The 27,340-nt window shown below is 43.4% G+C and overlaps 1 protein-coding gene across 3 annotated transcripts in view; it reads left to right on the plus strand.

Moving 5' to 3' along the window:
- ADD2 (adducin 2 (beta)) overlaps window positions 1-13,911 on the plus strand; it is a 46,349-nt gene extending 32,438 nt beyond the window's left edge. Inside the window, exons 13-15 of one of the 3 annotated variants that reach the window (XM_006862915.1) lie at window positions 2,004-2,009; window positions 3,184-3,309; window positions 13,607-13,911. In XM_006862915.1, coding sequence (XP_006862977.1) covers window positions 2,004-2,009; window positions 3,184-3,309; window positions 13,607-13,911 — 437 coding nt within the window. Of the gene's footprint in view, window positions 1-2,003; window positions 2,010-3,183; window positions 3,327-5,337; window positions 5,341-13,606 lie in introns of all 3 variants that reach the window. The other 2 variants (XM_006862916.1, XM_006862914.1) reach the window with 2 other exon arrangements.
- The last annotated feature ends 13,429 nt before the right edge of the window (window positions 13,912-27,340 follow it).

The following is a 27,340-nucleotide window of genomic DNA, read 5'->3' on the forward strand; positions in this document are numbered from 1 at the left end:
CCCCTCCCAGCACCCAAACTATCCTGTGTCTATTCCCTACCCTGTGTGCCACCTTCCCCTCCCTCCCCTCACCCCATTCCCCACACATCCCAGTAAGCAGCAAATAATTTTTCCCCTATTTTAGTATGGGTTCTTAGTCTTTTACAGTAGTGGTCCTATGCAGTATTTCTCCTTTTGTGACTGACTAATTTCACTCAGTATAATGTCCTCAAGGTTCATCCATGTTATGTGGTGGCTTGCAGCTTCCTTGTTATTCTTCAAGATAGCATAGTATTCCATTGTGTGTATGTACCAAAGTTTGTTTATCCATTCCTCAATTGATGGGCACTTAGGCTGTCTCCATCTTTTTGATATTGTAAATAGTGCTGCTGTGAACATTAGTGTGCATATATCTTTTCATGTTATGACTCGTATTTCTTGTGGATAAATATCAAATAAAGGAATTGCTGGATGATAAGGTATTTCTATTTCCAACATTCTGAGGAAGTGCCATATTGCTTTCTAGAGAGGCTGGATGGGTTGCAAAATTTGAACCCTACTCATCTTAGCTTCTTAAGGAGGAGCTCTAGTGGCACTGTAGGGTAAGCACTGGACTACTAGCTACAAAGTTGGCAGTTCAAACCCACCTTCCTCTCTGCAGGAGACAGTTGAGGCTGTCTGCTTCAGTAAAGATGTATAGACTTGGAAGCCCTCTGTAGGGCTGCTGTGAATCACCTGATGACAGTGGTTTGGGTTTTCATCTTAGCCTCTTTCCATTGAAAAAGCCTGACTTATCCCATGGTGTAACTGGCCCTCACAGTTGTGCCTTCTCAAAAGCCATTTCCAACTTTTTTCTTCTTTAGACCTGCTTTCTCTCCTCCCTATCCAATATTCTGTAGGACAAGCACCACTAACGTGATGGCACTTAAGAAAACCACCACCATGTAGGGAACGGTTGTACTTGTGATGGGCTCACCTGCTCCTGTCTGCCTCCTCTCAGTTGTAATGTGTCCTCTCATCCTCTGTCATATCAGAATTCCCACAGGGGTCCTCTTCTTTCCCATGCACTCTCTGTTTTTTTAATAGTTTGTTGTTGTGTTGTTAAGTGCTGTCGAGTCGATTGTGACCCATAGCGACCCTGTATAGGGTTTCCGAGGAGCTGCTGGTGAGCTTGAACTGCCGACCTTGCAGTTCAAATGGCTTTAATAATTTAATGCATCTTAATAGCAAACTTACAGGACAGACAACATTAAAAACACATACTTGCATGCAGGACAACTCTGAGAAAGTGTAGTGAAAGGGTGGAGTCTACCATATAATAAAAATGCTACAAACACCACTTGGTTGCCATCAATAAGAAATGTACTTGTTTTTGTTTTTTTAAAGTCCAAATGCTGACATTGTCCAGAAAAATTTTACAAGTTTATTTATAATTGTTATAAATTGAACTGCTTAAATGTGTTCACTGAAGCATTTTGACTTGCATTAATGCTTTATGTCCCCAAATTTATATTTAAAATTCACACAAATGGAAAAACTGCCAATACGTGATTTCTGTTTGCTATTTTCCATTCACAATCATGTATTTAAGTATCTTTTGACCCCATGGGGGGAAATAATCTAATGTTCAGAACTACCAATCACAGGAAGAAGAGAATTTTTTTGTGTGTAAAGAATGAAATGTTTCCCTTATGGTAGATTTTTAAGCACGCTGTTCTCCATTCACATATGTGGCATACTAGCTGGATGTCTTTCCGCATCATTGTCACATGTTTGCCATGGAGAGCACACAGGTTGGTGTCTTCAAAAAGCCCAACAGATAGGCCTCACTTGGCCTCCTGCAAAGCACCAATAGCTGCACTCTGGAAGCGCAGACCTGTTTTGAAGTCCTGAGAAATTTCTTGCACCAGACGCTGGAAGGGAAGTTTGTGAATCAGAAGTTGGGTGGACGTCTGATAACGTCTAATTTCCCAAAGCACCACAGTACCAGGTGCCTGTAACAGTGAGGTTTCTTCACCACCCAGTAGAGGGTGCACCCTTATGAGTGACTTTTGGAGCCTGTTGCTTCCTGGGTGCTTTCCCATCATCCTCTCTTTTTTACCCTCACAACTTGGCTTAAGCACCACTTTGTCATCTTGAAGAGGCTAGTGATTTCTGGTGGGGTGAGGGTGGCAAGGTGGCGGATCCTAAGGCCCTTTCTCCCCAACAGCATAGGCAGAATGCTTCTGAGTCAGTGTTCTTGGGTGAGTGGCTCTAAAACCTGGATAGCCCAGTTGAGGCTTTGCTTAACTGATCCCACAGTCTTCTAGAACCATTCTCTCTGCTGTACTTTGGAACCCAAGGAAAATAATGTTATAATGTTGTTGTTATATGCTGTCAAGTTGGTTCCAACTCTTAATGACCCTGTATAGGTTTTCCAAGGTGGGTTTGACCCACCAACCTTGTGGTTAGCAGACCAGTCCTTATCCTACAGCACCACAAAGCACTCCAATGTCATAATTGTTGTTGTTAAGTGCCACCGAGTCAGTTCCAACTCATAGCGACCCTGTATAGGGTTTCCAAGGAGCAGCTGGTGAGCTTGAACCACCGACCTTGCAGTTCAAACAGCTTTGCAGTCTGATGCATTAACCCACAGTGCCACACCAGTATGGCATACTGGTAATACTTTAATTCCCAGTATGTATATCATAATACATACTGGTAATTAAAATCTTTTGAAAAGTCTTCGGGGGATATCCTCCTTATGTTGAATTTCTCTTAGCAGCCACTCCTCTCCAGAGGACCTAGATCCATTTCCTCCTAGCTGGGCAGGGCCCTCATGGTTCTAGCCAGCCATTGCTTGCTTTCATTTTCAATCCTCACTTACCTGTCCCCTTGGTAACTCAGTACCTCACTGTTCGCACCATCCAGGCCCTCAGTGAAAACTCTATGGATCACAACAGTTGGATCTGCAGCCAATCATGGGAATGACAGAGGACCAGGCGCAGTGTTCCATTCCATTGTGCATGGGGTCACCATGAGTCCAGCGTGGACTCAACAACAGCTAAAATGACAACACATGTAGCTAAGTTCAGCCAGAAAGCTCGTTATCAGCCAAGAGAAGTAACCAAGTAGAAAGAACCAGTTTAAAAAAAAAAAAAGGCTCTGTTTGCCTATGTGATCTCTAGGTGATCTCTATCCTGAGATGGCATTCTATATTTTCAGGAGAGAAAGAAATCGCCACAGAAGGGCCTGGCTCGCCTGTGAAGTCAGCACCTGCTTCTCCCGTGCAGAGTCCAACCAAGTCAGAGACGAAGAGCCCAGTGGTGTCCCCATCCAAGACTTTAGAAGGTGAGTCAGCCAAGCAGGCAGCCTGGGAGGGAGGCCCATCCACAGTCAATGAAGGATGTCTGCAGGGAAGACACTACAGGTACTCTGTTTTTAAACAGGTGGTATCCCCAACCTGAAAAACTTTCCCCTCTTCTGTTTCTAAGGAGTCTGAACCATATTGTTGTTGTTTGTTGTTGTTAAGTACCGTGGAGTCAGATCCCGACTCACAGTGACCCTGCACAGGGTTTCCGAAGCTGTAAATCTTTATGGGAACAGAATGCCTCATCTTTCTCCCACGGAGCCGCTGGTAGTTTCGAACTGCTGACCTTGAGGTTGGCAGCCCGACTCGTAACCACCATGCTACCAGAGCTCCTAAGGAGTCTGAAATAAGAGTTACCAAATCTAAGCTTGTTTTGTTCACAAGCTATGACAATCCACCTTACAAGTTAAGCCCAGGCTAAGCTATGATGAAAAAGTTGACAACTGACCTAGAGCCCCCCTCACCAGATCAAACGGGCTGATGGGCCTTTCTGGATGTACTCCCTCAGTTCTCAAATGTTAGTGTGCATAGGAATCACCTGGGCATCTTGTTGAAATTCAGACTGATTCAGTAGGTCTGGATGGGACCTGAGATTCTGCATTTGCAACAAGCTTCCTGGTGTAGTTATGATGATAGTCTTGACCTTGGCTGCCCACTGGAATCACCTGTTGTTAAGTACTATTGAGTCGGTTCTGATTCATAGCGACCCTGTATAGGGTTTCCAAGGAGTGGCTGGCGAATTATCTGGGGAGTTTCAAGAACTCTTAGTGCCTGGGTCCATCCTCAGTAGTTCTGAGTTAAATGGTCTGAGTGGGAGGGATATGCAGCCTGAATTTTAAGACCTCTCCAGTCAAATCTAATGTGCAAGCCAGGTGGAGAACTTCTACATGAGACAGACAATAGTTTAGAGAGCTGAGTTCTAGTCTCAACTCAACAGCTAATGTTAGCAAGTCATTTAGCCCTTTTGTGCCTCCATTTCTGCACTTGCTAAATGGGGTTACTAAAATGTTCCTTCTTAAAGATTGTTTTGTGTATAAGAGAAGCTGTAGATGAAAACTTAACTTTGAATGACTAAAAGTATGATTGAAATGTAAGATCTAATTATGGTTATGATTAATAATATAACCATATTGTGGATTTTCTTACTCTTGCAGTCCATAATCACCTAGATCATAAAATAGCTTTAATATGCTCCTGGAATCACTCCCAAGCATGAACACTCTGCCCATGGGCCTCCCAGGAAGAATTGTACACAGAGAACAGTCCCTTGCTTGGTGGCCTGTCGATATCTTCTCCTAGCAAGAATGACCACGTATGTGGATTCTGGCAGAACCCGCCAGTCCCTAGCTCCTCCATAAGCCAAGTGCAGCCTTGGGTCCAGGTCCAGCATTTTCAGAGGAAACCCATCTGCTTGAGGCCAGAGCCCCAAGTGGATGTCCCCGATGTGCATGTGCTCACTGTGTCTCACCATGGTGTTGTCAACTTGTCTCCACAATGTCTTCCTTTCTCTTCCCGTTTGTGCCTTCATCAAAGGAGTTTCCTCCGATTCTGAATACTTGTCCATGTAGTAAGTATAGAGAGGTTGTTTACTAACTCACTCCAACCCTTGCAATGGGGGAGGGAGAACTTGTTCAAAAAAGATATTTCTCCCCATTTTTTTTTTTTTTTCTTTTGCAACTCACAACCCTGCCTTCGGGAGGTTTCCTGGCTGTAAGATTCTCCACCAATCCCATAAGTGCTATGCATGGATGAGGCTTCCCCCGCAAGGGGCATGGGTATCTCCACGTAAGGTGTACACATGCGCAGACACATTCAGCCTCATGTACATCCAGAGGTAACATGTCCCCATAGTGAGTGGCAGTGGGGCTGGCTCCTGGGCACTCTCTGAGGTACAAGACGTATGGCCCTCAGGGGCACACCTCCATCTCTGTTCCTAATACATAGACACCTCCAAGGATCTCATGACCTCTTCTAAGGCCATGGCCCAGAGCCTGAAGACTTTTGGACAGAGGGTCTGGCCTGACGCTGGCCTTCAGCATCCCTCAGGGCATGTGCAACCACAGAAAGGGAATCCAGGGCTGAAGATGAGACTGATGGTAGGAGTGATACTAGGGATGGTAATTCCATGTCAACCCCTGGGAGCCCCTGGGAATGACTTTTACTATTCAGTGGGACAGAAAGCAGGAGGAGGGTGTGTGATGGGTTACCCATTGCCAGATGTCAGACCTACTATGGCAGCATTCCTGGTGCTCTATGGTCCCGATCTACATCCCTGGGAGGGCACACTGTGGTTGAGTTCTTAGAAAAGTTCAGGTCTTTCCTGAAGGCACTTCCTGCAATGCAGACAGTTCTGAGAGCCGGAGCCTTCTTGGAGCAGGTCCTGCAACCTGAGGGTGTGAGTTGTCGCTACCTGGGGGGACTTGATGGCCTTGGCCATGTGGTCAGTGGCTGACCCTGCTCTCTCATGCAGCCTCTGTGCCTTCATTTCTAGATCTCCCAGCAGATCAGTGATGGCTGTTTCCACTATTTGTCACTGTGCTCTCAGATCTTTTTGTGCTGAATCACTCTGGCACCATTCCTCATCTGTCTTCTTGACTCGTTCCCCCTCCATCCATCTGAAGGAGAGTCCATCACATCCTCCACCTTCACACCTGGTCATCTCTGTCATCGCTTTCTCTATAAATAGCTCTGATTGGCCCCTGTTGACTCTGCTCCCCAGTGAGCCTTCAGGGGTCCTGGGAACCCTGTGAAGAAATAGCCCTGTGTTCAACATCAGTGAGCAGCTCTGCCATCTACTAGTTCAGGCATCTCACTGAAAACTCAGCAGGATAGGGCCCCAACATGAAACCCTGCGCTTCTTAACACAGTACTGTTGTCAAGATAAAATGGATTAATGAATGTGTTTTGATAAAATTAGTTGTTATTGTGTACCATGTTCTCAGAATCATGAGAAATAATATACTGGTTCTTTTTCTAAGCCTTGAGGTGTGTGTGTATATATATATATATGTATATATATATTTAAATGTAGTAATTAAATTATGGTACATGGTAAAAACTAGTTTTATGTAAGTTAGTTATTCTGTGAGTTGACTAGAGTTGACTGGGCTTAACTGACAAGTTCTGTTCACCTTGAGAGTGGGGTTGTGGTTGTTGGGAACTTGACTACTCTGGAACTCGCAAGATGGACACTCAGTTGGAAGTAGGGGCAGCGGGGACACTGGGATGTCTGGATCTCTCTCACTGTCTCTTGTGGTCACAGGGACTAGCCGTGTGAATTCGCCACATGTGTCTTCATCAAGATAACAGGATTTTATACTGGCTCAGAGCTCTCCCAGCTATGTAAATAGAAGTTGCCAGGCCTTTAGATCTTGGGTCTCAGGCCAGTACAGTGGCACTACCAGCCCAGATTCATTGTGTTAAGGGGACTACACAAGTTTGTGAATTCTTGGAGGCGAAGCTTACAGGGTCCATATTTGGATCTAGCTATGACATATGAAGGAGTCCTGGTGTGGCACTGTGAGTTAATGCACTGAACTGCAAGGTCAGTTTGAACCACAAAGTTGTTGGTTCAAGCTCACCAGTCGCTCCTTGGAACCCCTATACTGAGTCGCTATGGGTCGGAATTGACTTGATGACACTTAACAACAACAGACCACACATGAAAAGTATTTTTGAGTGCTCAGGGGAATTTATGGAGAGTTTATGGCTCCTGTTTGCCACAAGCTCTACTTTGCTCTCCTACCAGCCCTGGGAACATAATGGTGGGAAGAGACCTCTTAGTCTAACCCCATGAGTCACAGTGTGTACCCAGTGGACCTTCAGGGTCTCTCACAAACTGGACCTTGTTAAAAAGATGTATTTCTTGGCCCACCTTCTGTTTCAAAATATGTGGCAAGAGGTGAGACTGGGAATCTGCATTTTTTTCACAAACACCTGGGATGATTATTTCAGACACTGATCGTTAAGAATGTAAACTTAAACAAAACTATGTTTCATATATTTCTGGGTGACCAGCTGGGAGGGGTTCAATTCACTCATCTTCAGCTCTCTTGTTTTGTTCCCAGAGCCCTTTGAGTACTTCTTCTCCACAATTATCCTGGTTTGGAGTGGGATGTAAGCATCTCTGTCAAGTACAAAATTAGTTTTGATTTGGGAAGGAGAGTACGAATGGTCAAGGTTCAGATCCATGTCCTAATGCAGGGGCCTACAGTGGGGCCCAGACTGAAATACAAAAGCCAAGAAGGACGAGCATGAGGGCAGAGGAGTAGGTGCAGGAGTTAAGGACAACTTTCAGAGTCGGTGTTTGTTTTCATGGATGGATCCATTTTAGATTAGAAAGCTCAGGCTGGAACAGTTTAGAAAAAGGTGAGATGAATTCATTGGTTTGTTCATTCATTTGCTAATGTATTCAACCATGCTCGCTTTCCACAAACATTTTCTGAATACTTTCTATTCTATGAGCTAATTACATAAAGAATTAGATACAGTACCACTCTTACATATTTTAGTTTATCGGGTATCTTGTATATGGTCGCTATGAGTCAGAGCCAACTCCACGACACACAACCACCATCACCACCACCACTAGGGTGTCTCAGACAGGGTACTCTAGAGAATCAAAGCCACTGAAACTTACTTATGTATAGATGTTGTTGTTGTTCAGTGCCACCGGTTCTGCATAGGGTTTCCGAGGACAAGCTGTTGAGTTTGGACCACTGACCTTGCAGTTCAAACCAATATAGAGAGAGAAGTTTATACCAAGTAAGTGGCTCACACAGTTGTAGAGGTGAGAGAGTCCCAAGTCTGGATCAGCTGATTCAAGATCGGCAGGTCAGATGGCAGGCAGGCTCCACAAGAAGGAAAGACCAACAGGCAGGCAGGAAGGCAGGTCAGACAAGTATGAAGGCAGGCTGTTGATGGCTCCCAGGATTGGCAGGTAATAGAGCAGGCCACTGGCTGAAATCCAAAGAACCAGAGGTCGAAGATGATCTAGCTGTATGATCTAGATCCAGCAGAAAGCAAACAAGCTTTGCTTGAGTATGTAGATATTGGAAACAGACCACACCCCCAAGTAAACATACTTTCAATTGATTGGTTGCTCATAGAAAAACTCATCAGAGTTAATTGCATTGTGTTAGATCTCATTATGGGGCTAACTACATCTCAGTTGGAAAACTACTGAGAATCCTGGCCCAGCAAGTTGATACAAAACTTTAACTATTACAGTTCACCCCTTGTCAACTTGGCACCTGTTCATATTTCTTCAAATAATATACATAATCACTAAATAAAGACAATTGTCATAATTGCGTCTAACGTGATACAGCTAAGATGCATACAACTGAAAGCACACGGACCCATTCACAGCTTATATTTCACAAATGAGCAAAGCAAAAATATTCGATGCATACATACAAAATATATATATATATATATATATGCATAACAATTACAGTTCTAATTTTTGTATAACTGGTCATGTGGCTTGGCTTGCTGTAATTGGTATTTAGAACTACCTTCTTCCACTACCCATTTCATATTTCCTTTGCCCTCAGCAAGCACCTCAGCTGGTCATGATACTTTATCTGGTGGGGAAACTCAGACCTTTATTCCTGAAGGGCCTGGGCCATTAGAAGTCATGTTGGGATTGGGTTGCTGTACTTTACTGTTGATTTTGATCGTAGGGCGTGTAATACTGAAAGACAGCCTAAGGAATCTCCTGGATTCCACACATCTTCTTCTGTACCTCCATTATGTAATGTCAATCCAATTTCTCCTAAGTAATCAGGACAATCACACCACTCAATACAGTAACTCCCTTCTTTGCCTGTTAATCAAGAGGCATGAGGAGCTCAGAATAGCCAGGGGGCATTCTTAACTTCCAGTTCAATGGAATCAGTGCTGTGTCTCCAGGTGGGAGTATTCTTCCCTTTGGAACTAAAATGTCCAGATTAGGAGAGCATAGGGCCATAGGGACCAGAAGCAAACATTTTACAAATGGGTTACTAGGAGTAATAGTGATTGGTGCCACTCCCATTTCTACCCGTTGGTTCCTGGACCCATGAATCCTGGCTGTTGGAGAAGCAGCACCACATATTGGACACTGGTTTAGAGCATATACAGCCTCCTGGAGAACACTGTCCCAACCCTGCAAGGTAGTGCCACTAAGCTGGTGCTATAATTGTGTCTTTAGAAGGTCATTCCATTGTTCAATCAAGCCAGCTCCTTCAGGATGATGAGAAACATGGTAACACTAGTAAATTCCATGAGTATGGGTACATTGCTGCACTTCATTTGCTGTAAAGTGGCTCACTTGATCCAAGGCAATGCTTTGTAGGATTCCATGGTGGCAAATAAGGCATTCTGTAAGTCTACAGATGGTAGTTTGGGCAGAAGCAGTGCATGCAGAGAAGAAAAGTCCATATCCAGAGTAAGTGTCTAGTCCAGTAAGAACAAAATGCTGCTCTTTCCATGCTGGGAGTGGTCAGATGTAATCAACCTGCCACCAGGTAGCTCTGGCTGATCTCCCTGAGGACTGGTACCATATCTGGAACTCAGTGTTGGTTTTTGCATCTGGCAGATTAGGCACTCAGTAATGACTGTAGCCAAGTCAGCCCTGGTGAGTTAGAAACCCATGCTGCTGAGCCCATGCTTAACCTCCATCCCTGCCACCACTTTGTTCATGAGCCAACTGGACAATGACAAGAGTGGCTGGAGAAAGAGCATGATTAGTTTAAATAATTTGACTGGAGAATCCTTCAATACCACAAGTTGAGGCTTGAATTTTTGTTTCAGTTCCTCCCAGCTTGAGAAATGCTGAGCACATTCTTTCCTTTTGGTTTTCTAACACCAGGTCTTTGCACATTTCATTATATGACTTTGTCTTCTTGAGCTGACCTTTGAAATTTTCTGTTCAGCTTTTGTACCTCCTTACTTCTCCCAGGTGCTTTAACATCTCTACGCTGGAGAGCAATTTTCAGCGTCTCTTCTGATATCCATTTTGGTGTTTTCCTTCTTTCTTGTCTTGTAATGACCTTTTGCTTTCTTCTGGTCTTCGATCTCTACTGTTTAATGTATCAAATCTGTTGGTCAGATGATCTCTAAATTCAGGTGGAATATATTCAGGGTCATACTTTGGCTCTTGTGGACTTGTTTTCATTTTCTTCAGCTTCCGCCTGAATTTGCATATGAGCAATTGATATTATGTTCCACAGTCTTCCCTAGCCTTGTTTTGACTGATGATTTGGAACTTTCCCACCATCCACAGATGTAGTCAGTTTGGCTTCTGTGTATTCCACCTGGTGAGTCCTCTTTTATGTTGTTTAAAAAGGTATTTACCGTGAAGAAGTCATTGGTCTTGCAAAATACTATCATGTGATCTCCAGCATCATTTCTATCACCAAGGCTGTATTTTCCAACTACTGATCCTTCCTCTTTGTTTCCATGTTTTGTATTCCAATCACCAGTAATTATCAATACATCTTCATTGCATGTTTGATCATTTTCAGACTGAAGAAGTTGGTGGAATTCTTCAGTTTTATCATCACTGGCTTTCGTGATTGATGTGTAAATTTGAATAATAGTGGTATTAATTGGTATTCCTTATAGGTATGTGGATATTACCCCATCACAGATAGCATTGTACTTCATGACTGATCTTGATATGTTCTTTTTGATGATGAATGTGACACTATTCCTCTTAGATTTGTCCTTCCTGGCATAGTAAATGATGTGATTGTTAGATTCAAAATGGCCAATACCAGTCCATTTCAGTTCACTAATGCCTAGGATATCAATGTTTATGTGTTCCATTTCATTTTTGGCAATAGCCAATTTTTCTAGATTCATACTTCAGACATTCCATGTTCCTGTTATTAATGAATGGTTACAAATAATTCTCTTCATTGTTCCCCATTAGCAAATGAAGGTTCCGAAAGCTTTACTCCATTCACATCATCATGCTTAACTCTACTTTGAGGAGGCAGCTCTTCCACAGTCATATTTTGAGTGCCTTCCAACCTGAGGGGCTCAGCTTCCTGCATGATATCTGACATTATTCTGTTGTTCCTTATCATGTTTCAATATTCAATAATCTGATGCTGACAATGTTCCACTATTATTTATAAGGTTTTCAGTGACTACATATTTGGAAGTAGTCCATCTCTCCTTCTTTCTAGTCTGTCTTTGTCTGGAAGCTCATCTGAAACTTGGCCACCCTGGGTGACCCTACTGGCATTCAAAATACCTGTGGCATAGATTCCAGAATCACAGCAACACACAAGCCACCACAGTATGACAAACTGACAGATGAGTGCTGGAATAGGCAGTGGTATCATACCCAAATGAGGAATATATTGCCTCCAAAATCCAAAGAGGCCCACCAGGTGTTGGGCCAAATACAAGAGTTTATTCACTTTGGTAGGAATATCTCTGCAAGTTCATCATTACCAAATCCCTAGAAATTTCACATTTAGATTAGTGGTCTTGCAAAAACATTTGGGGGAGATTTTTTTGCTGTTAAGTGCTGTTGTGTTGGTTGGTTCTGATTCATAGTGACCAAGGAGTGAGTGTTGGGTTTGAACCACTGACCTAGAGATTAGCAAGCCAGTGGTTTTTCGACAGTGCCACATCAGGAGACTGGCATGTATAATACATGTTTGATAGCTTTACAGTAGCTATAATGGAAGTTTATATAGTAGGGGCAGAAAAGAAGGAGTGATGTGGAAGTGGAGAGGGAAGATCAGGAAAGATCAGGTGAGAGTTGGGATCACAAAGGAGAGAGAAGGGCTTTCCAGACAGAGAAGCCAGCTGGGGAAGGATGCAGGGACCAGGGGATTACTGAGGCCAAATAGCAGGTGAAGTCGGAAGAGGAGGGTGGAAGGCTGTGATCAGACTGGCTTACTGCATTCAAGACCACAGCCAGGTGGTGGCCCAGGAGTACATGGGAATGGGATGAAGGACATTGAACTTGAAGCTTTGAGAACTTTGAGACTGAGTTTCTGAATGATGACAGGTCATGGCAGTGGAAAGAATAGGAACCAGAGGCCAAAAGTGCTAAGAGGGAGCTAGTCTTCGATTGTTATTTGGGAGAAGTTGTTGACTTGCTTTAGGCCACTTCTGAAGGTCCACAAGACCTCACTGTAAGGAGAGCTTGTCCATTCTGTCTCCAGCTTTTTCTGTCCCATCTTCCACATAGCCATTTTTTTCAGTCTGCATCCTGGTTAAGAGCCCTGGCCTTTTCCTAACACTTACCTTTGTCCATTTCTTCTGTAATTAGCCCTTTGCCTTCCCCCATGATTCATATTTCTGTATAGTGAAGTGTGCCAGGGTTTCTTTCTGTGATGTAATCTCTCACACACACATGCACAAATGCACACCCATACACACACATGCATTCCACAAGAACAACAGTGGACTAGAAGATGGGCATGTATACCCGAAGTCTACCCAGATCTGTAAAATGAGGGGACGAGCTATGTGATCTTTACATTCCTTTCTACTTTTCTAAATCTATAATTTTATAATTTCCCCTTCCCCCCTCCCCACAAGACATTTCAAAGTTTGAGTGGAAGCAGAGCGGGGTGAAAGTGGGAAGGCGATAAAGGAGGTTTGCATTTCCTGGTCCTGAGCAGTCTGGACCTGCACATGGTGGTCATCCTAACAGGTCTCCTCCAGGGTGGAATGAAGACTGCAGGGTAATGGGGTTGCTGCCAGAATGGGCCAACTGGGGTCTTCCCTGTTTGGTTAATCCTTATATCTGCCTGCTTGGGAGATGTCCACCATATTTACAAAAGCCTCTCCCCTGTGTAGGAAACATGTACTTTCCACATTTTCATTGGTAAAACGGAATAGTTCTTTGATCCCTCCTTTGAAATGTCTATGACATTCTCTCCTTTCCTGCAGCCTCTCTCCGCCCCTGTTTTGATGCCAAAGAAGCTCTGAGCTGGGCCCCAGTTAGGCCCTCTGCCATGTTCAGACATCAATATCTGTTTCAATTTGTAGACAAGAACCCAAAGATACTGACCAGCCAAGGGCCTGTTCTACAGGGCAGGCCACGTGGAAGGGGCTGCAGGCCTTGGATGAGCACCCAGTCCTTCCAACTGTCCTTGAGAGCCCTGCTCGGCCCCAGCTCGCTACAGCATCCGTCTGCCCTTCCTGTGACTATAAACTTACTTTACAGAATTGCCTAGAAATAGTTCTGTTAACCTCAGAGCAGAACTCTCATCTGAATGAAATCTTATTTATGGGACTTGTCTTTTCATATTTTTCTAAAAGGTACTAAGAAGACAGAAACAAGCAAATCCCCGACAGAGCCCAAAAAACCCCAGCCAGAAGAGGTGGTGGTCAATGGGAGGGAGGACGAGCAGACTGCGGAGGAAATCCTCAGCAAAGGCTTGAGCCAGATGACCACCAACGCAGACACCGATGTCGATCCCTCCAAGGACAAAACTGAGTCAGTCACCAGCGGCCCCATGTCTCCAGAGGGTTCACCTTCCAAGTCTCCCTCAAAGAAGAAAAAGAAATTCCGAACCCCATCTTTCCTGAAAAAGAGCAAAAAGAAGGAGAAAGTGGAGTCCTGATTCGGGGCACCCATGGGCTCTCATCTTCATTCTCTCTCTCCTTCCCTTCCCCTTCTCCCATCTCTGTCCCTGGAAGCCCAGGGCCAGGTGGGATAAAATAGGACCCTGGATCACATTCTGAGAGGGAACTTAGAGATCACCCGGCCAGTCCCTCATTTTACAATTGCCCCAGAGAAATCAGGTGACATGCCCAAGGTCGCCCAAGGTCAGTGACAGAGCCTGCACTAGAATTCAGGCCTCCTGGCTCCCAGTCCAGTGCTCTCTCCAGTACATAACACTGCCTAATTACGGGCCGCCTTTTTGAGGAAGTTGCCCATCCATCTGAGCCGAGGGCATGAAGGCCAGAGTGGGTCCCAAGCTCTCACAGGCTTAGGCTAAATCAGAGCAGTTGGTTCACTTTAAGAGAATTGGATCTCCAGCTGATTGAGAGGTCACTATGTTTAGAAGTCTTTCTTCTCTTTTCCATTTAGAGACCTTCCCTGTTGCTCAGAGTAACCATACAAATTGAACCCTACCACAGAAGTTAATCTTTGCTCCTGAGGGCTGATGGCTTGCACTTCCCCAACCACTTACCCTGAGCTTTCTTCATGGAACCTCTTGAATGACAGGTGAAATTTATATGAGTTGGCAGACATAAGGAACAGCCGTGTCAGACTTAGGACTGGATGTGGCTTAATTGATGTAAAAGGGCAGGAATGTAGGAACTTAATGCACTCAGATTGTGCATCTCAAACACTTCAAAAGTAAAACCAAATTTATCGTAGAAAAAAGTTGTCTTATGCTCAGCGCATAACTTTGGAGAGATTTAGGGTGTACAAGGAGCATCAGAAAGGCGTGAGAATGCTACTTTTTTCTAGTTTTTGCATGACATGGAGCGATATGACTTTCCATGCCTGCCTTGCTTCTATCCTACAGGCAGGTGTCCCCAGACCTGCCCTCAAACTCAGACCATTTGCTCCCTGACCAGAACTGGTGTTTTCCTGCCCTTGGCTAGTCCTTGTCTCCTGTGGGGTTTTGACTTTCACTCTGGGTCCAGCCAAGGAGGACCAGAGACAAGCGCTTTAGAAGTAATCTTTTAGGGCCAACTATTAGAGAAAGGTTTGGGTATCCTTGGCCCGGTCACTCTCTGTCCATCCTGGGGCCTGGGAGCATCCGCAGCTTCTGTTTTAAATGCCAGTTCTCTTTTCATAGTTCTCCACAGACATCGATCAATGAGCACTGTTAGCTCCTAAAACTTAGACAATCCATTCTCTTTAAAGCACAGTGTCATCAAAAAAATATTTTTTTCCCTTTTGTTCTGGGTAATGTAAAATATGTTTGAAAGCTCTTCATCATCGTTTTCCATGTTTTGGACATTTGCTATATATAGGCACCATGTGGGCTTTACATACAATTTCTCTCTTAACCCTCCCATTGTTCCTGTGAAGTGGGGCAATGATTCTCATGTAATGAGTAAGTAAACGGAGGTCCCAAAGGAGACGTGACTTGTTCCAGGTGATTTCGGCTAGTAAGAGCCAGAGTCTGGATTGGAACCCAGATCAGACTAAGTCCAGAACTCTTACTTTCAACAGCTGTAGTGATCAGAAAATTTTAGTCTCCAAGGGTGGTTGTTTTAGTCCAGGACCTATTTCAGGCTGGTCTTCAGTTCCCTTAGAATGGAGGAGGTTACTACCTGTGCTTGCCCTCATCGGTGCGTGCTGAGTTTCTGGTTAGGTGGATGTGGTGATGCCAGTGTGGCCCTCGGTCACAGGAGTGGCAAGAGCCTCTGACTAGGGCCAGAAATATCACCTGTAGTTGGGTTCTTCCTTGAAAAGAAAGGAAACTGACACATGAGGAAGGAAAACCCAGTACTCTCTCTCTCTCTCTCTCTAGCATGGGTACCTAACTTTCCCAGGCCTCCTTTCTCTCTGTCCCACTTCCTAATGGAACAGACCCATGGTCAGGAGCACCAGTGCCTCCGAGAAGCCTGAAGTATGGGAAATGCCTTTAAAAGCCAATCCTGATGCCTTCTTTTAAAAAATAGACTTCCGATATATTCATTCATCATTTCAAAGTATTTGTTAAGCATCCATTAAGTGTCAGACATTTTGCTGACTTAAAAAGGAAACAGTCATTGTGACTAGAATAGTGGCAGGCTGTGTTGTGGAAGTGTGGTGTGGACACAATCCCTGTTGCAGAGTTTTGTATTTAAGTGGTTGTAGTTCAGAAATGACGTTGATTGACTGGCTCTGGGTGTCAACAGATTCTATTTCCTTAGTAGCAGTGAGACCTCATCGAGGTGAAAATGCCAGCACCTTGTTTGGGCTGGAATTTATGTCATGGGCTCATCTTAATTTATCAAGTTGTTCGCTACTCATGCTTTCAAAAAGTTTGTGTTGAGTTTGGCTAGTGGGCCAAATGTGAGGCTAGGACACAAGTGTCAACCTTCAAGAAGTTCATAAGAATAGAAGGCATGTAGACAAATCACAAAAGAGCTGCAGGATACAGAGATGGCATAAGGAGCCCACAGATAAATGTCTTCATGGCCAGAGAAATCTTCCCAAAATAAATGATGACTATGTTTTTAAAACAAAGAGGAGTTTGTCAGAGAATGAAGGTTTGGAAGGCCATTCCAAGATGAGGGAAGAACATGTGCTAAGGCAGGGAAGCATGAAATGCTCCACAGAGCAATTCTGTGTTGCCAGAGCATGCTATGTAAGAGAGGGTGGTAGTTTGCTTTGGACATGGGTAGAGCTGAGTCATAAAGAAATTTTCATAAAGTGCAGAGAAGCTAGACTTTAACATGTGAAGGGTTTGGAGCTGCAGAGGGCAGACAGTCATGATCAAACTTGCATTCTTGTATTTTAGAAAAATTCCAATAATGACTGAGGGTGTTGGACTGACTGACTTGGAAGCATGAGACTCTTCAGAGATGTCAGTATGAAGACATATGCTTACATTACTTACTTTACAGCAAATAGTAAGTGTCCAGCATTCATTTCCATAAAAGTCTGAGGATAAAGCATCTTACAAGAGATTTGTTGACATGAAGAGGGAAATATTGAGAGTTAATGTACAGTGGAGAGTTACCAGTTCTATTTTGTCTTGATGTAGAATTGTTGGGAGAGTGATTGATTTCTTCTCCTCTTGTACAATATAGGATGTGGTGTGCTTAGCTCCCAGTTTGAGGACATACACAGAATGCTGTTGAAGCAGGTACACAGTCCAAACAAAACCACTGGCTTTTAGAGTGAGGGGAAGGGTCACTTTCTTAGGTTCTAGATAGAAGTTGGCTGAAAGCTTTGACCAGTATCATTTGTCTATTTGAAGGGCTCAGAATTGGGAGACACTGTGTTCCTTTTTAGTAAAGCCACTGTATGTGGATGCGTGACAGGAAAGGGATAAAAAAATGGAACCAACCAACTCTAAAGCTTTGCTATGGCTAGGTGAATTGCAAAGTAACTTGTCACCCTGAGGAAATGGTGGGAAGGCAGACAGAGAGGAGGCTGTAGAGGCAATCCTGGCTCCAATGACTCTCTCTAGTGGCTGCACCCAGCAGTGATGTGACAGAATCATGCACACCACGCGGCCTTTCCCCCAGCTTTGCAAGAGGTGCTGCCAAGAGACAAACCCTGAATCTAGGTCAGGGCTCTGTAAGAGCCTCTTGGTCAACAAGTAGCTAGGTTATGCACAGATATAAATGAAACTTCCTCCCGACACTCCTATTAAAATGGGATTCAGCCCCTTTCCGAAGAGGAAGAGTTTGAGGATTTTGGATGAGGAGCCTGATCCAATAAGAACCCCCTGTAAAACATTGCCCTTATGCCACTGATTTATGTCTCTGGGCCTTGAATCCTGTCCCGTGTGTCATTCATTCACAATAGCATAGCAAGATGTTATTCAGCGCTGCTGTAACAACTAGTGTACTTGCATACACAGGAGAAATTCGATAAAACCACTTCTTTGGTTGCTGTGGATCTGAAAGAATCATTCATCCACCAGCAGACTTCACTTCTGAAAATCAAAACACTTAAAAATAAGTGCAGGTGTATGCATTAGGAGGAGTCCTGGTGTGGCATTATAGGATAAGCACTGCACTGCTAACCAAAAGGTTGGTGTTTTCAAACTCACCAGCTGCTCCTTGGAAACCCTATACAGAGTCACTATGAGTCAGAATTGACTTAATGGCACTTAACAACAAATCCTAATATTTGCTATTAATGTGCTGCCAAGTAATTTCGACTCATAATGACCCTGTATAAGGTTTCTGAGGAGCAGCTGGTGGGTTTGAACTGCCGACCTTGTGGTTCAAATCAACCTTTCGCGCCAACGCTTTAGCCCACAGTGCTACAACCAGGACTCCATGTTAGGGGTAGATATCCACACACAATTCACGTAGGCGACCATAGCCTGTACATCACGCTTTTTCACAGGTATGAATTTTATGTTCAGACCAAGGGTCTTCAGTTTCTGACTATTGAACCAGTGAGAAACCACTTCTCCACTTACTTTACACATGTGGCTCAGCAGAAGCCTCTGAGTTACACAGTTGCAATGGATTTTCTGAGCATGAAGGAAACAGGTGTTTTTCATCTTCCCTGACCACTTGAATCCAACCTAACTCTTTAAGCCAAAATACAATGCAGAGCCTGAGGAGACCGAGGTAGAGGAGAAATCAGTCTCTGCACTCCTGTAGAAAGGACACCACATCCCATAATTTAGAACCTGACAGGACATCACCTCACTGCTGTCCCACCTATATTCTGAAAGGGATCATTTAATACAAGAGTCCTGAACTGACTAGTTTCATGAAATGTGTTCATTGAGGATTCCTCTGTGCACCCCTTGCATCAATCACAATATGCAAAAGCGTATGGAGCAGTGTAATTACTTCCAACCATCCTATGTACTTGGGTGCAATGCTCTTGCAAGAAATAAGAGCACTCGAATGCTGCCACCACGGCACACGCAGTGGGAAGCCACGCTCACGCAGGGTCAATGTGGATATTTCACATGGGTGTCCTATACTAAGGAACACTTCTTATATCGTTTTTATGATGAATTTAGGTTCTCTTAGGAACAATTAGAATCCAAAGTTGTGGGTTTACTTAAAATAACAGAAGCACTGGTTCATCCTTGATAGTGGTGGTAGTTATGTGCCGTTGAGTTGGTTCTGACACATAGTGACCCTGTATAGAGTTTCCGAGGCTGTAAATCTTTATGGGAACAGAAAGCCTCATCTTTCTCCTGCAGAATGGCTGGTGGATTCAAACTGCTGACCTTGTGGCTAGCAACCCAGCTCGTAACCCACTATGTTAACCAAGGCACCTTGATTCATCCTTCTTGTTGAATACTGTTGAGTCAGTTCTGGCTCATAGCAACCATGTATAGAGTTTCTGAGGAGCAGCTGGTGGGTTTGAACTGCTGACCTTGAGGTATGCAGTCTGGTGCTGATCCTACAGTGCTACACCGGGAGTCATGGTTCATCCTTAGAGCACGTTAACTTTTGCTAATTTGATGTTTTATGACACTTGCCTTCAAGTTTTCTCCCAAAGTTGAGTCACCTCTATAACAAATTGAGGCCAGCTGATGGAGGAGAAATGATCACTGTTATGGGCATGGGGATGGAGGGACTCAGCAGTGGGCGGAATTGGGGCCTCTGGAAGGGAGGGTGCTGCGGGAGGCACCCTAGGTTCCTTTCCGTACCCACTTCTTCCTAAACAATTTGGAAACCCTATTTCCAAATAAACCAGTTGCCACCAAGTCAACTCCATTCATGACCACCCCTTTGTGGGTCAGAGTAAAACTGTGCTCTGTAAGGTTTTCGATGGCTGATTCTTTTGGAAGTCGAATGCCAGGCCTTTCTTTTGAAGCACCTCTGGGTGAACACGAATTTCCAACCTTCTGGTTAACTGAGTGAGTTAGCCATTTACACCACACTGTTTTTGTTGTTGTTGTTAGGTGCACTCTAGTCAGTTCTGACTCAGTGACCCTGTATAGATTCCCTTGTATAGGGTTTCCTGGAAATCTTTTCCAGGAGCAGAAAGCCTCATCTTTCGCCTGAGAAGCAGCTGATGGGTTTGAACTTCCAACCTTGTGGTTAGTAGTCCAGCATTTCTCCCATAGGGCCATTATCTAAGCACTCCTTATTTCTAAGGAGTATAAAGCAAAAGTTGCAGGAGATTAGAGACTGGCTGTAGAAAATACCTTTAGGGCAATCTGACATTCTTGTCCCCTCTAGAAAATGACTGTCTGACTTTTAGAAGTCGAAGGCCAGATCTTCCTTTTTTTAAAAAATGAATCAGAAAGAAAACAACAGTTGGACCTCTGTAAGAGCCACATCTAACCAGACATCAAGGTTCCTTATGAAATGGAAATATATTTTGGGGAACCCCACCCAGTGTTTCAACTCCACTTCATGTCTATTGGTCCTTCGCTGTGGGTGATTGTTTTGATGTGGGTAGACTGCTTCACTTTCAACTCCTACCATCTGTGCTACAATTGCTGAGTCCCAGTGTTTCCCAGGAAAAGGTCGCGGTCCTGAGCTGGGGTTGCCTGGCTGGTCTAGGTACAGTGCAGTGTTTTCTGAAGTTATTGGATGGTTTCAGTGAAATGTCTGTGTCTGACAATCGTCTTGCAAGAGTACGACTTTCCTGTCCTCCCTTGTACATACACGGTCTGTGTTAAGCTTTTCCTAGTATTGTGAGATTCCAAGTTGGGGTTCCATGTAAATACTCTCCGCTTCTGAAATGCCAGCCCCCGGACCATGCATTATCCCAACAAACAATTTTTGCCTTTCTCTACGCTAACACTTTTTGAGCCACTGATGTGTGGATTGATGGTTAGTCTCTTGGGCTTTTTATTTTGCAATTTTATATATATATACACACACATATAATATATATTTATGGATTGGTTTTGTATAGTTTTCAGTTTGAATTTCTGAGCACCAAAGCTGCCCTGTGATTTTCAAGAGAACTTTCCAAAGCCACTTCCTGAGCCCTTTCTCTGCTTTGGTGTCTGTGTTGCCGGGGACGGGATCTGCCCGGGGATTTCTGTATGTATGTGCTGTTATATCACCTGCTGATATTACCTTAGTAAATCTAATGTGCTTGGCTTCCTGGTGTGTGACCCATCTCTGTCAACCACCCGGTTCTCCCAGCAACCAGGGGAGTGGAAGCCAGAAAGGAGGATCATTTATGGAAACACCAAACCATGCAAGAAATGTTTACCTTAGAAACCATTGTTCACATGTGAATATATGTATCATGAATTTCTGGTTGGGAAACTTAAACTAAGTCCACGGCCAATGAGCCAATTCTGACTCATAGAGTCCATATAGTACAGAGTAGAACTGCTCCACAGTGTCTCCAAGACTGTGATGTGCATCCTCATCTCTCCTGAGGACCAATGACTGCTGGGCTTGAACTGCCAACTTTGCCATTAGCAGCCCAAAGCATAATCTATTGTACCATCAAGGTACAATGGGTTATGCTGGGAGAGAGAAGTAGTAAAACTTTATAGTCATCTGCAATGGGAAAGGCAATGTGGATTTGAGAACAGCTTCGTGGAGGCAAATGGATTCAGATGGTTGGATTGGGGCATGTGGACTGTCTCTATAGGAAAGAAACAGCAGCAGATTTACAGATTGGAGAAAGAAGGGTGTGCCAGATGAGAACCAGAAGGCTAGGGAGAGCTAATACATCATCCCAAGGAGTGGAAGAGGTATTAGGAGGGGAGAAAGAAGAGGAAAGAGCCCATTTTGTATCTTCCCAGACCTTCTGCCTCAAATAAGAAGTTCAATATTTGTTGAGCATCCACACGTAGGTGCCGTCTAAACATCTTACACATAATGAGTTGTCACTAAGTCAACTCCAAGTCATGGCAACCCCAAGTGTGTCAGAGTAGAACTGTGCCTCATGGGATTTTCAGTGGCTGATTTTTTTCAGTAGGTTACCTGGCTTTTCTTTTGAGGTACCTCTAAATAGACTCAAAACTTCAACCTTTTGATTGGCTGCTGAGTGTGCTGACTGCTCGCACCACCCATGGGCTCCATCTTACTCATGGTGGTGGTGGTGTTGAGTGCCGCCACGTCTGTTCTGACTCACAGCGACCCTGTATAGGATTTTTAAGGGATGGCTGATGGGTTTGAACCACCAACCTTGTGATTAGCAATCCAGTGCTTATTCGACTCCACTACACCAGAACTCCATAGCACCTTGTTTAGTCCTTACAAAATCCAGGATCATCCTATACTACTTACTACCCACCTTACAGATGAGGAAACAGACTCTGAAATAAGGAAGATTTGGTGGGATTGTAGGTTAAAATGGTGTGGTGAAGCCCAAATTCAAACTTTGCTCTCTCCCCTCCTCCCCACTGCCTGAGTTTCCTGAGCAACATGCCACAAAAGCAATTTTGTTCATCACTCTCAGGTCCACTGCTTCATAGGAAACCCATTCTCCCAATGCTGCCTGCATCTGAGGTCAGAGCCCCATCTTCCTCCTTTGCCATCCAGGTACCCAGAAGTTGCCATGGGCCCCAAGTGGACTTAGCAACAAGGAACCCAGGTTCTCACCTGCTCCAGAGCCATCAGCTTCTCCTTTCCTGATGCCACCAAGAAAACCACCTGTAAGGAACAGGACTTCTTAGCTCAGTAACACCAGAATTGTGTGCACTGATCAGGTCATGGACTGTAATGAATGTGCTGATAAAACTTTTTGATGCTTGGTGTTTAAGGTGGTGATTCAAACCCACACATAGGACTCTTCCTCCTAAATCTCCACTGTGATCACTAAAGGAACACAAATACGGGAGCAGGGTGTCCTCCACCTGCCACAAATGTTAAGATATTTTTCCAAAGCAGAGCACAGGGTAGAACAGATTGAGTCTAGGAATAACCAACTGGCAATCCATGTAAAGGAGAATCCTCTGGAGCAGAAGTGGAAGGACCCACAGTGGAAAGTAGCTCCCACCTGAGCCAGCTGGCAGCTGTGAGGAGGTTCTGGGAAGATGTGGTGAGGCATCAGTACTGGCCTCAAGAGTAGTCCATAAGTACTCCAGGTGCTGGGGTTCACACTGTTGGAATCCAATTTGCAGGGTTTCATTAAAGAGAAATGGGGGTGGTGGAAGAGAATGCTTCAGTACCTGGACCCTGACAATGGTTTGAGAATATCATGGCCCCAGCTACCTTGGGGCTACCCCAATAAATACAAAAAAAAGGGAAAATCTTCCGTCAAGTTATTATGAATCCCACCACTGCCACATATTGTGGTTGTTAAGTGCCATTGAGTTGGTGCCGACCCATAGTGACCCTGTATAGGGTTTCCAAGGAGCAGCTGGTGAGTTTGAACTGCTGACCTTGTGGTTCAAAGTAACTTTGCAGTCCAGCGCATTAACCCACAGCACCACACCAGGACTCCAATCTGACAAAATGCAACCATAGCACATATGCATCTTTCCTTTTCTCTTCCTTTAGGCTTTGGATAGGGGCCCATATATCTGACAGGTATCATCTTTCATCTGGATAGAGATATCACTCTATTAAGAACAAGCATGGAGAAGAAATCCTGTGATACTGATTTAGTAATTCAAAAGTAGGAGACCAATCTGAAAATTACAAGACATGTTCCTCAACGAAACCGAGCTACTATAAAAACAGAAGTAAGGTTAAGAAACTTTTGTTCCTATCATTCCATTTGTGAGACAAGACCAGTCAGTCATGAAAAAAGATCCCTTTAAATCAAGAAAACATTTTTTTTTTTAAGTGATAAAACACTGCTATACGTAAAACTGTTACTGCTGTTAGATACCATCAAGTTGGCTCTGACACATAGCAACCCTTCACCCAACAGAAGGAAACACTTCTCGGTCCTGTGCCATCCTTACAATTGTTGTCATGCTTGAGATCATTGCTATTGCTGTGTGCCAATCCATCTTGTTGGAGGTCTTCCTCTTTTATGCTGACCCTCCATGTTACTAAAAATGATATGCCTCTCCAGGGACTGGTCCTTTCTGAAAATATGTCCAAAATCCAGAGAGAAAGTCTCACCAGCCTGGCTTCTAAGGCATATTCTGGCTGTATTTCATCCAACTCAGATTTGTTATTCTTCTGGCCGTCAAGAGCAGATTGAATATTGTTGATCATGTATGAAGAGCATAGAAAGATATGTTTAAACATGTAAAAATTCTAAGTTCACCATTTGAAGAAGATTGGACAATCAGGTATCCAGTTGATTGTGAAATTAATATAGGCACATAACTCAAGACTGACAAAGACATGGAATAAAAAATGGTAGTGAGTAATAAAATCAAATTCATAGCTAAGTCTAATTTTTCATTGTTAATCTGCCAACCAATGCAAATGTTTAAAGAGTATGCTGTGAGATAAGCATTGGACTGGTAACCACAAGGTTGGCAGCTCAAACCCACCATTCACTCCTTAGAAATGTTCTACAGGATCACTATGAGTCAGAACTAACTCAATGGCACTTAACAATAACAAAAGTGAATTAAGATATATGATAAATTTCAAGTGATAATTTGGAGCAGCTGGAAGGTAAGACATGCCAAATTTTTCATTATCTAGAGGAACTTTTAAACAGATTCCCTTTTTCTTTTTCCATTGTTAGAAGGATAGTGCTTCAGTTACATAAAAGGTTGTGAACTTAAAGATGGTTTATAAAAAATCTAAAGACAATCTTCATTAAAAGGCTATATAGCTTATAAATCATTAGAGAGAGAAATTAATCAATAGACATCCAGCCAATATGACGTAAAAGAGACTAGATAAAATATCTGATAATATGGTTTCCCAGACACTAGATATCTGGGAATGAAGGGCTGTGAATACAGGAAGATGGGGAATGAATGAGGTGAACTCTATGTTGAGCCCAGCTTACTCTCTTAAGAGAATTTCTAGACCACATTGCTGGGTAGCATGATGCCAGACAAAGCCTGGAAAATTCTAGTAATTAAAGATCTTAAGCTAAGAGTCCAGGAAGACCAAATATCTTAGGCTGGGTTCTTTAAAGAAGCACAACCAATGAAGTTTATATATGTATATACAACAAGAACTTTATATCAAAGAAATAGCTCATACAGTTGTAGAGGAAGACAAGTCCCAAGTCCATGGGTCAGATGAACCAACATCTGACAGGTCAGGTGGCAGACAGGCAGGTCTGGCAGGTTGGATGTATTGGCAGGAAATAAAGCAGGCCACTGGCTCAAGTTCAAAGAACAGGAAATTTGATGATGAGCCAGATGCAGGATCCAGACCCAGCAGAAAACAAGCAAGCTTTGTCCGAGTGCCCACACTAGAGGAAACGTCCTCTCAGTTGGTTGAGTGCTCACAGGAAATCTCATCATGGAGTTGACTGCATTGTATTAGATCTCATCATGGGGAGTTATTATGTCTTAACTTCCTAGTCAATTGATACAGAACCATGACTATCACACCAAAGTAGCCAGCTTTCAGGATAGAATGCCAGAAAAGAGAGAGCCAGAGATAGGCAAAGCGTTTCCCTGGAGTATTCAGCTAAGTTCCAGTCAGCAGATATATGGAAGAAAATGACTCAAAATCTAGGAAAGAACCACCCAAAGGGATTAGAAGTAACAGTGCCCAGTGCTAACACAGGGCAGAATAGTTTCTGTTCTGATAGGACTGACTGGAAAACTTCACGAGTCATGGAGAATTGGATGAAAAACACAGAGTATTCCATTTTGCCGTAATAGTGGGGGATGATTGGTGTGGTTGTGTGCTGTTGAGTAAGTTCTCACTCACAGCGACCCTGAGGCTATGAAGCTGCATAGCAGAAGACCTCATCTTTCTTCTATGAAGCCACTGGTAGATTTGAACTGCTGACCCTGTAGTTAGCAGCCCAACTTGAAACCCACTACACTAGCAGGGCTACTTGAGGAATGATTGGTGTTAAGTACCATCTAGTCTAGTCTTGTTAACAAAATAAAAGCAAATAAAATATAACTGCCAGTCAACAAGGTAAAATTCACAATGTCTGAGATCAAATCAGAGATTTCCAGCAAAGAGGCAGGAAAAGGTGACCAATAATGAGAGAAAAATCAATTAAAACTTATTTAAAATTGACTCAGATGATAGAGTTGTCAGACAAGGACATTAAAACAGTATAGTTGTATTTGGCAAGTTCAAAATGTTAAATAGAGGCAGGTTGCTGTTGTCGTTAAGCATCCTCGAGTTGGTTCCAACTCATAGCGACCCTGTATAGGGTTTCCAAGGAGCATCTAGTGAATTTGAACTGCCAACCTTGCGATTCAGACTGACCACTGCAGTCAAATCTTATACTATAGCGCCACACCAGAATTTCCAAATACAGGTATAGAGGCACTGTTGTTAAGTGCCATCGAGTTGGTTCCGACCCATAGCAACCCTGGTTTCTGAGGAGCTGCTGGTGAGCTTGAACTGCCAATCTTGCAGTTCAAATGGCTTTGCAGTCTGGCGCATTAACCCACAGTGTCACACAGAGGCGTAGAAGATATAAAAAAGACAAAATTTCAATACCTGAAAACCACAATGTGTGAAATGAAAAATAGACTGAACAGGATTAGAAGCAGATCAGACATTGCAGAAGAAAAGATTGGTAAACTTGTAGACCTACCTACCAATAGAAACTATCCAAAATGAAACACAGAGAAAATAAAAATTTAAAAGTTAACAGCATTAATGGGTAGCTAAACAGCTTCATGCAACGTAATATATATGTACTTGGCATTCCTAAAGGAGAGGAGGGGCAGATAGAAAAAATATTTGGAAGAATAATGGCCAACATTTCCTCAAATTTGGTGAAAACTATACATCCACAAGTCCATAAAGTTCGATGAAAAGTACACCAAAGTATATCACAAACAAATTGCTCAAGATTAATGATAAAGAAAAAAAATCAGAAAAGCAACCAGAGAAAAAAGATGTATTATGTACAAACGAACAAAGACAAGGATAATAGCAGTTTCCTTTTGAAAACTGCAAGGTTGGTTTACTATTAGAAAATTTAATAATGTAATTTGTATTGACAAAAAAAGGAAAAACATAATCACCTCAATTAAAAACAAAAAACAACACTTGACAGAAACTAGCGCTCATTTCTGACAAAGAATAAATGTAAGGGAACTGTTTCAAGCTGATAAAGTGCATTTACAAATAGCCCGAAGCTAACATTATGCTTAGTGTTGTTGTTGTTGTTAAGTGCCGTGGAGTCAGTTCCGACTCATAGTGACCCTGTATAGGGTTTCTGAGGAGCAGCTGCTGAGTTTGAACCACCAACCCTGTGGTTCAAACCAACGTTGCTTATCTGACAGCTCCATACCAGGACTCCTCATAATTAGTATTAGAAGACTTTATCCCTAAGACTGGGAAGAAGTTTATTCTCATCACTTTTATTTAACATTATACTGGAGGTTCTAGCTAGTGCAAAGCAAG

The sequence above is a fragment of the Chrysochloris asiatica genome, unplaced genomic scaffold (genome assembly GCF_000296735.1).
Source record: "Chrysochloris asiatica unplaced genomic scaffold, ChrAsi1.0 scaffold00052, whole genome shotgun sequence".
Taxonomy (NCBI): Eukaryota; Metazoa; Chordata; class Mammalia; order Afrosoricida; family Chrysochloridae; genus Chrysochloris; species Chrysochloris asiatica.